This window comes from Taudactylus pleione, unplaced genomic scaffold (genome assembly GCF_031769625.1).
Source record: "Taudactylus pleione unplaced genomic scaffold, aTauple2 ptg000464l, whole genome shotgun sequence".
NCBI lineage: Eukaryota > Metazoa > Chordata > Amphibia > Anura > Myobatrachidae > Taudactylus > Taudactylus pleione.
The window spans coordinates 3,130,697-3,148,910 of record NW_028284866.1 but is presented as its reverse complement, the minus strand read 5'-3'; the positions used below and the strand labels follow the sequence as shown (position 1 = coordinate 3,148,910).

Here is an 18,214-nt window from a genome sequence, read left to right as displayed (position 1 = left end):
GAGATATTAAATTGTAATAACTAGTGCTTTCCTGGGCAGGGGGGCGGGGTATAGGGGAGGAGGAGCCTGAGCTGTCCTGTGCCCAGACTCCTCCAGCAGCAGCTAAAGAAAACTTTATATCTAAAAGTACAAATAAAATTACAATTGCAAGCAATGCCTGACAGTAATCTCCATTCTGCGATATCAAGTAACTGTCCTGATAATGGCACATGTGTAGCTCTAAGATAACCTTGGTGGCCCATTAAGGACTTATTGGTCTCAATATCAGTATGTGTGTAAATAATGGCAGAAGGCGACCATGAAAATTTCACAACTTGTCCATTTGGACATCCGCAAGGACAGTGACCTATTACTGCTGATATTATTGTATATAACAAGTTCACAAAGTGTCTTTGTAGCATTCTACAATACGTAACACTTTCTGGAAAGGCCAATGGCTCTCTTGTCCCCTCTGAATGCCAGGTCTAAATAACTTAGTGCTCAATGGAGTCTATTCAATTATAGGGTGCAATCCTGGAAATGCAGGGTACCGTGTATTTGCCATATATATGGTACCCCTGGAATTACAGCACAATCGCAGATTTTTGTGCTCACCTGGATCAAAAATTTGACAAACAAAAATTTGCAAGGTAGGTGCGATGCAGAATTGTGCATGCACCCCAAAGGGTGTTATCAGTTACGTTTTATCATGAATGTACAGATGTGTTCTCATTCAGGGTTGCTCAAGTCGAGACAAATAGCCCCTCTCAGAGCGCCAGGTCCAGGCTGATTTGGCCAAGCTGAGCGACTTTTTGCTCAAATTGTGCGTCCTATACTTATAAATAAAACTACTGGAAGTGATAAAACAGTTTCTCTTGTGTATGCAGACCCCTGTGACTTGCGACATTTGTATATCTTTATGTGACAGCCACAGCTTTCCTTATGCCAAGTTACGTTGTACTTAATCTGTGACTTAGTAAAGTTAGCCATAGAGCAGACCAACTTTCCTCCAACCATCCAACTAGTTGGCTGGTTGGAATGAAAATCTGGTAACAGATTGGAACAAATAACAGACAACTAGTTGGATGGTTGGAGGGAAAGCTGGTCTGGTGTATGGCCAGCATAAGTGTGTTAAACGAAGTCCTGCACAGTTAATGTCGCAGCTCTGCATCTCTAACACTGTGATACGTATAATGCACAACATTAAAAGAAATATACGGTAAGCGAATCCTCTCGCAGTGTCTCGGCCGTGCTGGGCATCTAGCGTATAGACATGCTATAGACGCTAGGTGCACAACATGATAGACCAATGAATTTCCTCTCAGGGCAAAAGTGCCAGAATCACTGGTTTAGGGGTCTATTTACTAAGCAGTGTTAGGAGACAGAGTGAAAATTGATAAGAAAGTGATAAGGTGCCAGCCAATCAGCTCCCATCTGTAATCCTTCAAACACAGCCTGTGAGATGACAGTTGGGAGCTGATTGGCTGGCACCTTAACACTTTTCACTCTGTCTCCTAACACGGCTTAGTAAATCGACCACTTAGTCACTAGAATACGCCCACTCACGCTCCCGGGTGACCCACAGAAGATGCAGTTGGTAAGAAAAATTATGTCATGTTTGAGAATCAGTATACCAAAACCTATAATGTATTTTTATAACTTCAGAAAACAAGTTAGTCCCCGTCCCTCAGTGCACATGTACTGCATCTAAAAGAAAAGTGCAGCCTGTAAAACTGTGGACACTAAGAAAATGTTCTGAGAGAATAAAAAGGGACTCACCGCCTCTGCTAATTAGGCTCTTTGAGAGCTGCAATTCGCTGAAGCACTGTCTCAGACGTGAGAGGCTCGCAGCCGACAGGTCATCGTGAGCGCACTCAGACATCTTTAAGGTCAGCAGGAAGCGTTTCTTTTCCTCATCCGTGTTGGTTACCTTGGCAACCACTGTCTGCCCTTCCACAAAATGGTTGTTGACGTCTGTTATAAACTTGTCGCTGATTTCCTATTAAGAAAAAAATATATATATTTTTTTCCCCCTTGGCTTTCAAAAATAAAGTTATGAATGAAATGCATCTTTTAAAAGAGGAATTACAGAAAAAAATGGATATTAGGTATTGTTGAAAATTTTTTTTTTTAAATAAATGGAAAAAATGAAGCATAGGGAGATCCATTTTATATTTGGCCATTAAGCTCAGTTCAGCTAGCTTGTTAAAGAAGACATGTCATTTAGTGGACTGAACAGATATTTTAGTAAATGCAGTACAGTATATCAGTTTACTAAAAGTTACTGACAGAGGTGAAGGTATCTGTTGACTTTACTGTACACATAGCTTGAGACTCAGTTATAGCGCCTATTCTCACTGAAAGGCTGAACCAGCAGAATCCCAATTGTAAAGCGCAAAGCAATATGATCGTGAGATATAAATAAATGTTGATATATGTTAATAGATAATTATACTACCTACGAAATATCTGCATCCACTAGGATGACGAGCCAACTTTGACTACCTAAACAAATAAAAATCATTACCTATAGAACACTAAACATAAATAAGGTTTGCACAAATTAAGTTTCAATGGGGTTCTCTCATAAGGGATAGTACACTTCAATTTTAACATGAAAGATGCATTAGATACACTCTGCTAAAGTGTTCCAACCAACCACGCAGTTGTATTGGGACATTACAACAGATCTGGGGTTCTCAACTCTAGTCCACAAGTACCACCAACAGGTCCATGTTTGGTGGCTTTCTTTAATCATGCACAGGTGATTTAATCTATTTTGCTGAGTCAGTAATTATCTGACCTGGTACCTCAGACAGAGGTCCTCAAAACATGACCTGTTGGGCAAACTTGAGTGTAGAGGTTGGGAACCACTGAGACACCAGGAGATAAAATGCCTGTCAGACCAAAATACATTATATCTCACAAGCTGAAACTCTTCAGATATTGTGGCCATACACGGTCAGATAGTTCAGTGTATGGCCACAATATCTGCGTCCCTCCCTTGTGAAGGAACAGGAAGAATGGCTGGTGGTCAACTGCGGCAGTGCAAACACTGCCAGATGCGGCCGACTAATCAGATCTATCAGATATACTAGACGATTTTGCATGTCCAACAGACCGATAATTAAGGATCTATCACTGCAATACACTTAATTTATCAGTCTGATCAGATTTTGTATGCCCAGCATAATTCTTTAGGAAAACGGGGAGATATTGTACTTTGCATTGAATCCATTTCATATATGGTGAAGAAGACAGATGACCAATAGTATGGTCTTCCATCCATAAAACCTGACCTTTTCTAATGATTGACAGGTAGAGGCTAATTGAAGTCCAATTGTTAGGGCTATATTATTCATCTGTGTAAAATTGGAGCTTCCACAGAATAGGGGTTGAATACTTATGCAAGCAGCATCTGTCAGTATTTATTTAAAAAAAAATCTCCAGGCAAATAATTATGAGTTTGAAAATCAAGTGTAAGAGTCTGCTATAAAAATACTGTCCGGAACAAATCTGTGCTGACATTTGTTGTACTGTTATACTGAACTGGAGATAACACACAGGTTGAAAGCATAAAGCAGGCCAAAAGGTAGTTAAAACACATGGATGGAAAGCAGAGGTGACGGAACTAGAACTAGGGGCAGGCTGGCATGAAGCAGTAATTTATGTACATGGTCAAGATTAGGCTGTGTATCTCAGGCTGTTTCGACATAAATCTCAGCATGCTACTGCCAGTTTAATAACTTGAGCAAAGATTGCACAAAAAACATCACTACATAACATTAGAACAGCTGACACCTACTGCGCCAAGCCCCTTTTCTCGAGTGACCTTTGACCTCAGTGGAACTACCACAAAACCAGTGTTAGAGAAGCTCTGTATAAAGTAACTTAGATAGTACTGGCAGAACAGAAACATCTAAGGGGTTGTTGTTATTACTGAAGCTGTGCTTCAATCATGATTTATCGTTTATTTTACGAAGACTGGTTGATTAGAGGGGTTGGGTATGGGACGCCAGCAGTTAGAATCCAGACGCTGTCATCCTGACAGGGTCAGGATGCTGACATTTGTCGGTAAGTATTCTAACTCTAACCATCCAGCACACTAAACGTAATCTCTCCCCCTAGTGCCTAACCCTCCCCCTAACCCCCATTGCTTACCATCAGGATGTCGCCGATCGGGATGCCAACACAGATTCTGAATGGTGTCGGCATTCCAGTGCTGGCAACACAACAGCCAAGATTGCAGACATGGTGCCTTAGAAATCAGAATCTGCTGAAGACACTTTGGGGTAGATTTGGGAAGTGGTGGCTCGTTTCTCGACATGATTGACCTCAAAATTTAATGCGGGCCTAATATGGAGTGCAAAACACGCCAGGCTTGCACTTAAGGTTATTGCTGTTCTAAATTTTGCAGTGAAGGCCCCCGCTTCGTAAATATACTCCTTAGAGCACAGGTTCTCAAACTCGGTCCTCCCCAAACAGTGCATGTTTTCCAGGTCTCCTCACAGAATCACAAGTGAAATAATTAGCTCCACCTGTGGATCTTTTAAAATGTGTCAGTGAGTAATGACTACACCTGTGCACCTGCTGGGTGACCTGGAAAACGTGACCTGTGTGGGGTCCTGAGGACAGAGTTTGAGCACCACTGACTTAGAGAGTCATTGTCAGGCAAAAACAAGAGCAGAAACTGGAAGCAAGTTCACGAGAAAGCTAGCATTAATTCCATATGGGGTTTTCAAGGTAAGCATCCCTGAAATCAATGGATCCCATAAATTCCCCTTTTCTCTTGCCCTGAATTGCTGTGACTCAATCTCCCCCATGGAAGGAATCACTGGTAGGCTTCTTCTGCAGTCTCACTTGTGGGCACTTATATTTAAATCAGCTATGATGTCACTTCCCTCTGCTCATCAGCACACAAACTAATGGAATATCCGTAGCGCAGGGGATGGCACACCATTTGCTGTGGAACTACACATCTCAGCATGCCTTTCACAGCAACAATACTGTGATAGTGCATGCTGGCATGTGTAGCCAACAGCAGATGAAGTGCAGCATGTAGTCAACTCCTGATGTAGCCTTACAGCACCCGAAGCCCGAAGTGAGTGTAGTCACATGTGCCTAGGTATGCCTGTCATTTACTTCACCAGGCACCTGTAGCATCCCTTCACTTCTCCCCCTTAGGATGGCCTGTGACAGTGTGCCTACTCCATACCCCCCGTATGGGTGCAGACACCAGTGCCCAGTATTGCGGTCATTTGCTGCACCAGGCACATTAAGCCACTCCCCCTTCACACCAGGACTAAAACATTTTGTAATGTAAAAAACGGAGCTGCAGTAGCTCCTGAAAAGCTGAGGTTATACACGCGCAGGTAAGTCCTGTACTTATCAGGATTCTTCTCTCTAATCTGGTATAACAGGGGTACATGGGACAAGGACTCTCTGCTCAGTAGCCAGTCCTTGGTCCTGCAGCTCCTATGGATAAGGACCCATCTCTCACTCCTCTTCTGAGCACGCAGGAAGCTCACTGTAGTGACCATATAGCCAGCAACAGCTTGTTCACAATCCATTCCCGCAGGTATAGTAAGCAGGGTAGAATCAACAGTATCAATAATAGACTGCAGCAAATTATATAACTAGCTTCTCCACAATACAATAGCAATACCGTAATGGGGAATATTGTCCATTCAGTCCAGCCATTATAATAAGTTAGCATTTCAGCCAATTATTATAATTAGCATTCCAGTCTGAAAGCCCAATTATCTGACAGAGTACGGAGACACTGTATCGGTGAGACATTTAGAATCCAAAGGATATTTTAGAATAAAATGATTTAAGGGTAGGGTGTTCGCTGTATATCAGCTGTTTTCGGGATCATCTTTCGTCAGTCTGAATTGGTCTACTCGTTGGCATCGCTGGCCAAAATCTTAGTGTGTACTCAGTTTTCGTGTCAGAATCCTGCATATCCGCATGGACGCTTATGTGTGTGCCCACTGTTCTGGGCATGGGAGATATGAATTCATGTAAGATACACTGCACCAGCTGGCGTTGTGCTCATTCTGCATCAGCCGCAATATTTCTATTAAGAGTCATTTTAGGGTGAAGCTTTTATTTTAATCTTAAAAACACAGCCTGTAGGATTATCATGTACCCAACATCAGAGGGAAGGATATATATATGGCAACTCTTCAAATACAGTTATCATTGCAGATACTTACAGATTTGGGAACCAGACCGACCAGCCCGTGTGGGAATTCCACAAACAGACCATATGGCATAATATTCTTCACAAACCCGGTGAGCAACATCCCAACCTGCACTTCAGAGAAGTCTTTCACACACGATCCACTCTCCATGAACGCCAGGAGGACAGGTTTCTTAGTCAGTAACTACAGTACTTTGTCAAGGATTAAATAAAAGTGATCAGGATTCATTATTATAGGCAGACATTGAGCAGGACCTTTGTAAAGTTTATTGGTATACCACGAGGACTGGGGGAAAAGTATCATTCAGCATAGGGGGGGATTTACCAAAATAATATATAGTAACATAATAAGAACATTGTGTCTGCTTGTCCCAAGTTGGCACAAAAGCTACTGAACTGATTTTCATGAACACATTTTGTAGTGGAAACTCCTAGAATAACCTGCACTTTGTTTCATCAGAATTTGTCAAGTTAAAGCTGAGCAATAACAAAAACAAAATTATTGACGTCATCAATGCAAGACATAGGTGTGGCACCATGCATGGCCGGTAAGGGGAGGGGGGAGAGGTGCTTTGTGCCCGCGGTCACTTGAATAGGATAGGCTACATAGCAGTCTGTGCACAGGGCACACAGTGACATTGGTGTGAGTGGTGTATGAATAGGATAGGCTACATAGAGGTCTGTGCACAGGGCACACAGTGACATTGGTGTGAGTGGTGGGTGAATAGGACAGGCTACATAGCAGTCTGTGCACAGAGCACACAGTGACATTGGTGTGAGTGGTGGATGAATAGGATAGGCTACATAGAGGTCTGTGCACAGGGCACACAGTGACATTGGTGTGAGTGGTGGGTGTATAGGATAAGGCTACATAGCAGTCTGTGCACAGGGCACACAGTGACATTGGTGTGAGTGGTGTGTGAATAGGATAGGCTATATAGCAGTCTGTGCACAGGGCACACAGTGACATTGGTGTGAGTGGTGGGTGAATAGGACAGGCTACATAGCAGTCTGTGCACAGGGCACACAGTGACATTGGTGTGAGTGGTGGATGAATAGGATAGGCTACATAGCAGTATGTGCACAGGGCACACAGTGCCATTGGTGTGAGTGGAGGGTGAAGGTGCTGCTGCCACCAGTCTGTATAGCGCTGCTGGTCACGTGGGCCACTCCCACAACAGGCTTCTATGCAAAGCAATACTAGAACACCTCAAATAATAAAAAATGTTGGCAGAAGTGATTTCACTGTGGGCCAAACCGTGGGCAACAGCTAGAGAACTAAATAAGCCAGGACAATAAAAATATATATTTTAAAAGGTGTTTTCCACCCTTAGATATTTTACTGGTTTCTATATGCCATCCTGCAACTTTTACAAAATAAATTGATCATTTGGGCTGTGTAGCATGCAGGTCATCGTGCAGACTTACTTTAGTTCTGGAACACAACAAAAAAACACTCTAGTATCACATACAGGGGGAGATGTATCAAACTTTGCAGAGCGAGAAAGTATCACGCAATCAGTTTGTAACTGCCATTTTACAGGCGGTTTAAAAAAAAAAAAAAAAAAAAAGGATTTGATAAATCTCCCCCACAGAGAGCACAGCGGATCAGTGTCACACCTGTTTCACAATAACAAAAAAACAAACAAAAGAAATCCGTAAAAACTCAGCACAAAAGGGAACGTATAAACAAGCTAAAGTAGTAAAAAATTACCTGTAGGTGAAAACCCCCTTATAAAAGGTGAACTAACGGTTTGCACTTAGTAAAACACAGATATCTGGATCAGATATATTTTAATCAAAAGCCAATGTTTGGTAAAGAAGAACACATTACCTTTTGGAGGGACTGTGTAATTTAAATATTTTATACTTTACATTGGCAAAGTTTTAATACAACACTTTGGTTACATTTTTACAATTATAAAGAGGATATCATGATTAATAAAATCATTTTTATAAATTAAGAATTGCCTGGAAAGCTTATTTATAGGTGCAAGACAGCAGGCGTTCATATTTAAAATGTAAACGTAGACTAACATAATGCCAATGTACATAGCAGTAATTTTTTTTTTTTTAAACAAGTAAAATATCGACCAGCATTTGAATCCAGATTACCACACAGCATAGAATACGTAACATAACCATAAAGACTGCAGGAAGAGGAGTCTGAACCAATTTTTAAATGGTCTGAGGGCCTGATTCAGAGATGGACGCAAATGTCATCGCAGCTGCGATCTCACACATATTTTGCAATTGCTAAAATATGCTAATGAGCCACTCGCCGCCCGATGCTTAGAGACGCCCACTGACAGCAGCTCACATCCACCGCTCATGCACGTAACCGGAAACACTGAACGTAGATCAGGCGGCCATCAGCCTTCTGAGTAAGTCTCCACTGTCGCAGACACAGCGGGTCTCCAGACACACAGATGGCTCTCCTGCTGCCAGCAAGGACGCAGGGGCTGATTTATGGACACCCAGAAAACAAGGTTTAAATGATCCTGACAAGTCAGCATTTTTCTAACCATCCCAGTTACCTCCCCACAAACGCTGACTACCCCTGTCACGCACGTTGCGAGCGCATCCTCTGTGTGAGCGTAATCGCAATTAAAACGCTTCACGTGTGCGGTTTACACGCCTGCGCAATGGCTAAAAATCGCTCAATCTGCGTAAATATCGGCATTGTGTCCACAGCTGAATCAGGCCCTCCATGAGGTCATTGGTTACAAGCGAACCTGATTGCCAACCCAATAGTCTTGATTTTGTAGCCATACAAAATGTATTTTGTGAAGAAGAGACTCTAAATGCTACATGTAAAGGAGGTTTTATATTTAATGTAATAAAGATGCATTGGCGTGCCCATGAATCCAAGCTACAGAGAATAAATATCTTACCCTTTCAACGACATCTGATAAAAAGGATACTTTTTTCCCTCGAAAGCTACTAAGACACATTGCTCCAGACAGTGTGTCGCCCTCCTTTAAGCAGTGCCATAAGAGCTCACAATTTGTGACGTAATCGGAAAGGTGAGTTTTGGGAAGAAACGCAGGGCTTTCTTCAGGCAGAATAGAGGTGACCAGCCCTTTATCGGTCTTCTGTACAATTCTCACATTAACTATCTGTTGGAGGGGAGGGGGAAGAGACGAGAAAAGAAAAAAAAACACACAGTAGAAAACTTCATAATTCTATATGTCATAATACTAAGTAGCACCAAGGGGAAGAAGGGGATAGAAAAATAACAGGTAGGACAGCCTCTTTGGGAATATACTGCTTAACCAAATAAAGTATATATATATATATATATATATATATATATATATATATATATATATATATATATATATATATATATATATTTTAATTAAATAAGATTTAAAAAAAGATTTTTAAAAACTGGTTTTATCTAGTGCTAAAAGAACAAGCAATCTCTTCATTCCAAAGGCTTATAATAAGCAGTAGGCAAAGGGAAGAAGACACCTTAAAGAGACTCTAAAAGCATCTATTTGTGCCTCATCATTATACCTTGCTGTGGGGTAGATGTACTAAGCCATGGAGAGAGATAAAGTACCAACCAATCAGCTCCTGTCATTTTTCAAACACAGCCTGTAAAGTGACAGTTAGGAGCAGATTGGTTGGTACTTTATCTCTCTTCAGTTTATCTCCCCCCAAGGCTTAGGGACTTCTCCCCCCATGTATGCTTCAGTTACAGAAATTTGCGATGTCACCTATAGATTTGTGACAATTTGTCAGATGATTTTTATAGGAATGTATTTCATTCATTGGTTTAGACTCCCTTTCCCTGTACAGGATTACTAGAACACTAAGCAATAACAGCACTGAGAAGATACATAGACTAGCCCTACTCTAGCCATGCATAGCAATGGCCCAATGCTGTAATATTTAAAGTTGCAGATATCTTAAGAGGATGGAGCCAGACTACAAAATTAATGATTTTAACAAGAGCAGAAGATATCACTACTGGTCTATGGAAAAGCGCACAGATATGCTCCTCTGAACAGAGGCACCACCAGATCGAGTATGAGGTGTCGGTACATACCTTGCCAGGTGGATGGGTGGTTGCATCAGTTTTTACATGTTGTTTATTTGGTACTTCTTTGCCCTCGTCTTCATCAATCATCTTAAATGACAGCAGCATTGTCCCTTTTTCATGGCTACACTCCAGCACTCTTACTTTTATCACCTGTAAACGACAAACCAAGGCAAGTCATGGAGTGAACATGTATCGCTAATATAAAGATGTGGCAAGATTCTCAAATCGCGTGAAGTTCCATTTCCTAAGCCAGGGCTGGATAAACACCAGGAGCCAAGAAGCCAATGTGCCCAAAATAAAGAGTGCTGAACAAGAGTGAATCATTTATATTTTGGTCCATGAATGATCCCACCGGCTGTTCGATTTGGCCAACCGGCTCCAGAGTTCTGTATTATTTTGCTGAATGGTCATCTAAGTGCACGGCATCCTGTGACTGAACAGTCAGATCGATATTTGCTAGGTCATAAGACCCCAATGAAAGGTACATCAAGTATGTATCATCGTGAAGATGTCCAGCACAGTCTATGGAACCCTTGTTGATAGTGCCTACAGAAAACATTCAGCCAGACATTACCTGCCCCTTATAGAAAGCCTCCTCAGGTGAAGGGATATACTCTGAGCTCAGCTCGCGAACCGGTGCCAGTCCTTGAACATCATTATAAAATCTAACTAAGCATCCAAACTCTTTCACCGCCCAGATAAAGCCATGAGTGACCAGGCCAGGCTTTGCATCGTGGTAACTGCGAATAATTGGTAACTTTGAATTTAGCATGGTCTTCTTCCGGGTAAGGATGAGCTTCTTGGCTGATGGAACCACATTTAACACCTATAAAGCAGCCATAAGAAAAAATAATTAGTGTCCCTACAATTTTGTAGTCATTCTTCTGCACATCTACTACTAAATACTGAGCAACATTTCAATGACTCCTCACCCTGCATTTGATCTTGTTCCCAGGGATATATTTTTTTTGCGGCTGGTGCAGGGTGACATCTGCCAAGTGGAGATTGGGCACAAGACCGTTGAGGTGTTCTGTGATATTCACCACCATTCCTAAAGACTCAAAGCTGCCCACGGTACCCTGTATAAGGATAAAACAGATTGTTTTGTAAACAAAGTACTTCTACACACAGGGCGCACAAACTCATCACTGTGTATACTGTAACAAGCAGACCTGTAACAGTGGACCTGATTCAGAGCCGGACGCTATTTGCGGACGCTCGTTCAGAAAAAGGGGCTGGCTATTTAAATTAAGCGCTCGCTCTTTGCGGTCTGTTGACGCCTCAATGTCTGAACGAGCGAACGAAACATGCGCTCACTATTTAGGAAAAAACGCCCCCCTGGCCGCACGCATCCTACTTCATCTCCGCTATTTATTTGATTAATCGAGTACATCGAAAGGCGTATGAACTGCGCGCAGTGCTTGTGGTTGGATTTTCCTACCGCAATCATGCGAGCAGTTCAGGCTAAAATACAACCAAGTGACGTGGTCGATGACGCTGCTTTGTTAATTATGCACACCCTTAAAACGCCCATTTTGACCGTTTGGCACGCCTGCGTTCGGATCTCCACTCCCCGTTTTCAAGCACCTTCCCCTGTTACCACCCACAAACGCCTCATTCTGTCACTCAAATTAGCAGGCATTCGCTATTTTGCGAGCACACGATTTCCGACCGCACTGACTGGTTCGAAGCGTACTAAAACCCATACGCAGATGTGCGAACGAGCGGCCGCTTACGAGCGGCTCTGAATGAGACCCAGAGCCCGGGAGCTTGCTCAGATGCGTTCATTCTCTTCACTCACTAACTGCAAGAAGTAGTACCAGAGTCTCAAAGTCCTGCCCCCACCGCACTCAATATTAACAATGTTGTTCCCAAATATTGTCAGCAAGAAGTATTCAGTCTCAGTCAGTAAAAAGGATCTTATTATATACCAGAGGTTCCCAAACTCCATCAAAACAGTCCAGGTTTTAAGGATATCCATGCTCGAGTCCAGATGGCTAAATCAAATTGACTGAGGCACTAGTTAAGTCACCTGTGCTCAAGCATGTATATCCTTAAAACATGGACTGTAATGGCGGAGTTTGGGACCCTCCGGTACATACTGTTATAGTGGGCATAATTAGATGGCGTTAAAACCTGCAAAGCTACTTAAGGGAGCGTAGTTCTCTGTAGAAGCTGCTAATTAGACATACCCTGCCCTCATGTACCCTTTCATGGTTTTGCTGCACAATACTGCCAGCACTGAAGACAAGGATCACAGAGGACACTGAGGAAATTAAAACGCAGTATGTAAATAGTAAAGGCGGATTCGCAACGGACACGCATTACAGATGATCCATCCAGGAGCTGCTCTTAATACACAACTCCCGACAGCGCTCTCCTCTCCCAGGTGTCGGCGCTGTGGGATCCGCTGAGTGTTCTGGAACAATGAGTATCCCAATAAAAGAGCCCAGGAGGGAAAGGCGAGGGATTGTCTAGCTAGCAGGGACTATTTAAAAAGGTACAATCCTTATAAACCTCCACACATACATGAAATTGCTCCAGACAAATACAGAAATGGAACTGAATAGCTACACATAGTAGCAGGAATGTTATTTTATTGCAGTGAATCCACAACTGTAGGGAAAAATAACCTAGCGCTAAACGAGCAAGAGGATCAAATAAAAATGCAGCAGTAAAAATAAAGAGGTTATTGTCAACCTCACATAGAAATTAATAAGAAATGAATACTGCGCCTTCATATTTAAGCTGGGACACCAGTACAGCACACATAATATGCATAAAAATAAGAGTTATGGTATGACATACCTTTGTTAACTCTTTTTCTTCGAGGTCCATGGGGTCCACAGCCAATACGTTGGGGTATGAATCCCGGTCACCAAACAGTTAATACAAACGAGCTCTCTGCTCCCAGGATGCACCGGGCCCCTCCTCATATACCCCACCCCCTGCCTCAGGTAGCCAGTTCGTTACCAAGCTCAGGCAGGCAGAAACAAAACAAAGGGTAAGAAAGAAGAAACCCATATTCAGGAGTCCAGACTCTCAAGAGAAGACATTTTCCGGAAAACCCCCCCGGAACTACAGGTGCGTCTGGGTGGGTGTCCTGTGGACACCATGGATCTCGAAGAAAAAGTTAACAAAAAGGTATGTTATACCATAACTCTTATTTTCTTCTTCGGGGTCCATGGGGTACACAGCCAATACTTTGGGGATATCCCAAAGCACTAACCTTACGGACGGGAACGCTCCTGACACTCGGAAGAGAGGAGAATCCTACGCCCGAAGGAGGCATCCCGAGAGGCAAAAGTGTCAAAAGGAATAAAATTTGACAAAAAGGTATGGATGGAAGACCATGTGGCTGCCCTGTATAATTGCTCAGCAGAAGCACCCCGACGGGCTGCCCACGACGGACCTACCGCCCTAGTAGAATGTGCAGTTACTGAATCAGGCACCTGCATGCCAGCCTGTGTATAAGCCAATGAAATTGCCATGCGAATCCACCTGGCCAATGTCTGTTTATTGGCTGGCCAGCCACGCTTATGACAACCATAAAGCACAAAGAGTGAATCAGACTTCCTCCATTTGCTCGTGCGTTTCACATAAATTCTCAATGCACGGACCAGATCCAGGGAAGCCTCTCCTGGTGAGAGACTAGTGCCCTGAAACTACCATTTCTTCATTAATATGAAATTTAGACACTACTTTCGGAAGGTAACCCTCCCTAGTACGCAGTCCTGCTCTATCTTGATGAAACACCAAGAACGGCTCACGTAAGGAAAGTGCAGCTAAATTTGACACTCTGCGTGCAGATGCTATAGCAAGAAGAAATACTGTCTTCGCTGTTAGCCACTTGATGTCTATTGAATTTAAAGGCTCGAACGGAGGAGCCCGTAAAACCCTTAGAACTAGAGTCAAATCCCACGGAACAACCGGGGGAACGAAGTGAGGCTGAATCCTCAACACCCCCTCAAAAAAGGCCCTTATATCTGGTCTCAGAGCAATTTTTTGTTGGAACCAGACCGAAAGAGCAGACACCTGTACACTCAAAGAGGCCAGGCGGAGCCCTTTTTCCAGACCGCTTTGAAGAAAATCAAGCGCTCTGGGGGTCAGAAATTTCTGTGGGTCATACCTTTTCAGTTCACACCACTGAAAGGAAATATGCCAAATTCTATAGTAAATACGAGCTGAGGATGGTTTCCGTGCCTTCAGCATCGTCCACATAACAGACTCGGAAAACCCCTTCTTCCTCAAGACGGAGGCCTCAAGAGCCATGCCGTCAAAGATAGCCGATGAATATCCGGGTACCAGCAGGGACCCTGTAGCAACAGATCCGGTCTCAATGGCAGAGGCCACGGCGTGTCTATGGAGAGAGACAGTAGATCTGTGAACCAGTGCCGTCTCGGCCATGCTGGAGCCATTAATATCACGGTACTGCCCTCTTGTTTGACCTTTCTTACGACTCTGGGAAGAACAACAAATGGGGGAACAGATATACCAGCTTGTAACACCACTTTACTGTCAGTGCGTCTACAAACTCGGCTCTCGGATCTCTGGTCCAGAATCCGTACCTGGGAACCTTGTTCTTCCCTCTTGACGCCATAAGATCTATTTCTGGTAGACCCCACCTGTCCACGAGGTTCCGAAAAACCTGTGGACGTAGGGCCCACTCTCCTGCATTCATCTCCTGCCGACTGAGAAAGTCGGCCTCCCAATTCAGGACCCCCAGAATGAACACAGCAGATATCGTGGGAAGATGACCCTCTGCCCACACCAGGATTTTTGATTCCTCTGCCAAGGCAGCCCGACTCCTTGTGCCCCCCCTGATGATTTAGGTAGGCAACTGCGGTGCGATTGTCCGACTGTATCTGCACCGACCTGCCCTTTAGGATTTCCTGAGCCTGCACTAAAGCTTTGACTATAGCTCTTAGTTCCAGGATGTTTATCGGTAGCCGGCTTTCCGCCACTGACCACTTTCCTTGGAAAGTGTGTGACCCAGTCATCGCCCCCCAACCCTGAAAGACTGGCATCGGTTTTGAGCAATGTCCAATCCGACACCCAAAAGGGGCGACCCTGCCTGAGATGCTTTGTCTGCAACCACCAGGACAGGGATAAACGCACCTCTGGAGAGAGACGCAGCAACTGAGACCTGATCGTGCGGTAATCCATGGGGTCCAGACAGAATTACTTGCTGCAGTGGTCTGGAGTGGAATTGAGCGTATTCCACCATCCTGAAAGTGGCCACCATCGACCCCAGGACCTGCATGGCCACTAGAACAGATATCCGTCTGATGGAGCAATCTGCATATTCGTGATTGTAAGGCAAGAATCTTCTCCTTCGGCAGATATATTTTCTGCACCACGGAGTCCAATTTGACACATCTGTTGTCACGGACAGGGTGGCGACTTTTCCCAGAATATTATCCAGCCGTGACTGTACAGACATGATACTGTCAGCCCCAAATGATCCTGCAACTACTGCAGGGGACTGCCCTAGCAACAGGAGATCGTTCAAGTAAGGCTAGATTCTGACGTCTTGGCATCTTAGACATGCCATCATCACCGCCATCACCTTGGTGAAAACCGAGGGGCTGTGGACAGGCCAAAAGGTAGGGCCTGGAACTGAAAATGTTCCTCCCCTACCGCAAAACGAAGAAATTTTTGATGAGCCTGTGTGATTGGTATGTGGAGGTAGGCATCCTACATATCCAAGGATACCATATAATCCCCTTGCTCCATTGCCAACACAATCGATCTCAACGTTTCCATCTTGAAACTGGGGGCTCGAATAAATTTGTTGAGCTCTCTCAGATTTAGAATGGGCCAGTTTTTGAACCAAGAACAGATTGGAGTAAAACCCCTCTCGGAACTGATTCTTTGGCACCGGAACCACTACCTCCCATGCTAGGAATGCAAAAAGGGCCGAAACCCTTTCTGAACCCTCCTGTGGGTTTATATGAAAAAAACTTTGAAGAGGAGTCCTCCAAAACGTCAAGACGTACCCTCGGGAGACGACTCCTCGAACCCAGGCATCCTCCGTCGTGAGGTGCCAGGGCTCTGAGAACCGAAGCAGTCGGCCCCCACCCTGGGATCCCCCAGAGGGAGGCAAGTCCCATCAGGCCACTGGTTTATCCTGGACCCTCGGAACCTGGCCGCTTGTTCTGCCAGGGCTTCCTGGGTCCCGCCTTTTTAGGTGGAAATCTCGCCGAGGGCTGACCCTTGGCCTTGCCCCGTGGCCGAAACTCCCGAAAGGATGCCCGTCTAAGTTTAGACGAGGCTTCTGATGGCAGACCTGCCGTCTTTGAGGCTGCCATGGAGGCTACAATTTTATCCAATTCTGGACCAAAGAGAACTCCCCCTGTGAATGGAAGGGATTCTAGGGCCTTCTTGGACCTGGCATCCGCCTTCCAATCTTTTAACCAGAGAATCCTACGTGCCACCACGGATTCCGCTGAAACCCTAGAGGAAAGGATCTCTGCATCCAAGGCGGCGTCTCCCAGATAAGATCCCCTTCTCTAATAAAGGAGATCATGTCCAGCTGCTCCTTAGAGGCATCTGGTAAAGACTCTGCTAGAGTTTTAACCCACTCCTCAATAGCTCTTGCTACCCAAGCAGTAGCCGTAGCTGGACGGGTGGCCGTTCCCGCCAGCGAGAAGATTGATTTGAGGCAACTCTCCAGTCTCCTATCCGTGGCTTTCTTCAGCGAAGCAGCTGGGATTAGCAGAGTGGTGCGCTTAATCAGCTGCGCCACATGCTCATCAACAGACGGTGGATTCTCCCACCTAGCACAGTCCTCTGCTGGAAAATGATATAGAGGCGCCATAGAAGGATGACTTTTCTTATCCGGACAGACCCACGCTTCTTCCATAAGTTCTGATAAATGCTCAAACTTTGGGAATTCTGCCTTGACCACTTTCTGGCGTTTGACCAGGGGTGCCTTCCTAAGCGGAGGATCCCCTTCCTCGATATTTAATACCGATTTCACAGCCCTAATCAGAAAGGGGACATCGGCTACTGGGAAATGTTCACCCTCCTCGGAGCTAGACTCCTGAGAAGAGTCCTGTGCCCGCTCCTCCTCGGAGGCGCTGGAGTACTCACCTATGTGAGAAGGAAAATGGCGCCTGGATTTAGGCTGCTTTGGCTTGACAGCCTGAGGAGGCTGAAAAGCCCCTGAGGATGATGCCATAACCTTACCAGCACCAGGGTCCATCCAAGACGGCCACATCATGGGCATAGGATGCATCTGCTGAGGCAAACCCCAAACCGGTGGTGCCGGGGCAGCCAGCCGCTCCGCCACCTGAGCCATAACCTGAGAAAATGATGCCCAAGGGGGGCTCAGGGCCTGTAATAGGCAGACTTAATTGGTGTGGTGGCTGTCTAAAACAGTTCCCACAAAGCCCATTTTGTAGAAAGTCCTGTGGGGACAAACCTGCCTTGCAGGCTATACAGGATATCAGCAACGGGGCTCCCACCACCTGACCCTCAGACTCCTTAGACATGTCAACTATGCCAAGGTTCTGAGTGTCTATGTGCTGCTTTCTACTCTCAACCCACACACCTGTAGTAAGGGAAGGGGAGAGACAGTAACAGTTTACAGGAATTACAGTTCTTTTACATAAGAAACAGTATCCACAGACAACAATCACATGTCATGCATAAACACTTCTACGAGTCATACGCATATAAGCTCTCACTACCATAATCAGCGCTAGGCTTAGTAGGATAGAGCCCTGTAAAAGCTGAACCAGCAGTAGGAAAGGTATACATGGAGAATGCCCAGCGTCCTGAAGGAGCAGCGATCAGAGAGCAACTGACATACACGCTGGCTGCCTTATATGGAGGCTGGGAGGAGCAACCAACCCCGCTGCGCCAGAAGACTGGACTAGCGTGTCGATTGGGGGAGGGGCCCACGGGGAAGCGGACCTCCCCTATACTGCTTGGACCTGCCCGGTAAACTGACATGGCCGCCGCCACAAGCCCCG

General features: G+C 44.8%; 1 protein-coding gene across 2 annotated transcripts in view; it reads right to left on the bottom strand.

Moving 5' to 3' along the window:
* The window catches only part of PDCD11 (programmed cell death 11), a 75,697-nt gene that overhangs the window by 27,841 nt on the left and 29,642 nt on the right, over positions 1–18,214 (bottom strand). For both annotated transcript variants that reach the window (XM_088448722.1, XM_088448721.1), the window contains exons 12-17: positions 11,168–11,314; positions 10,810–11,061; positions 10,242–10,385; positions 9,109–9,303; positions 6,198–6,368; positions 1,759–1,978 (exon numbers count right to left, since the gene is read on the bottom strand). In XM_088448722.1, the coding sequence (XP_088304848.1) occupies positions 1,759–1,978; positions 6,198–6,368; positions 9,109–9,303; positions 10,242–10,385; positions 10,810–11,061; positions 11,168–11,314 (1,129 nt within the window). The remainder of the gene's footprint in view (positions 1–1,758; positions 1,979–6,197; positions 6,369–9,108; positions 9,304–10,241; positions 10,386–10,809; positions 11,062–11,167; positions 11,315–18,214) is intronic.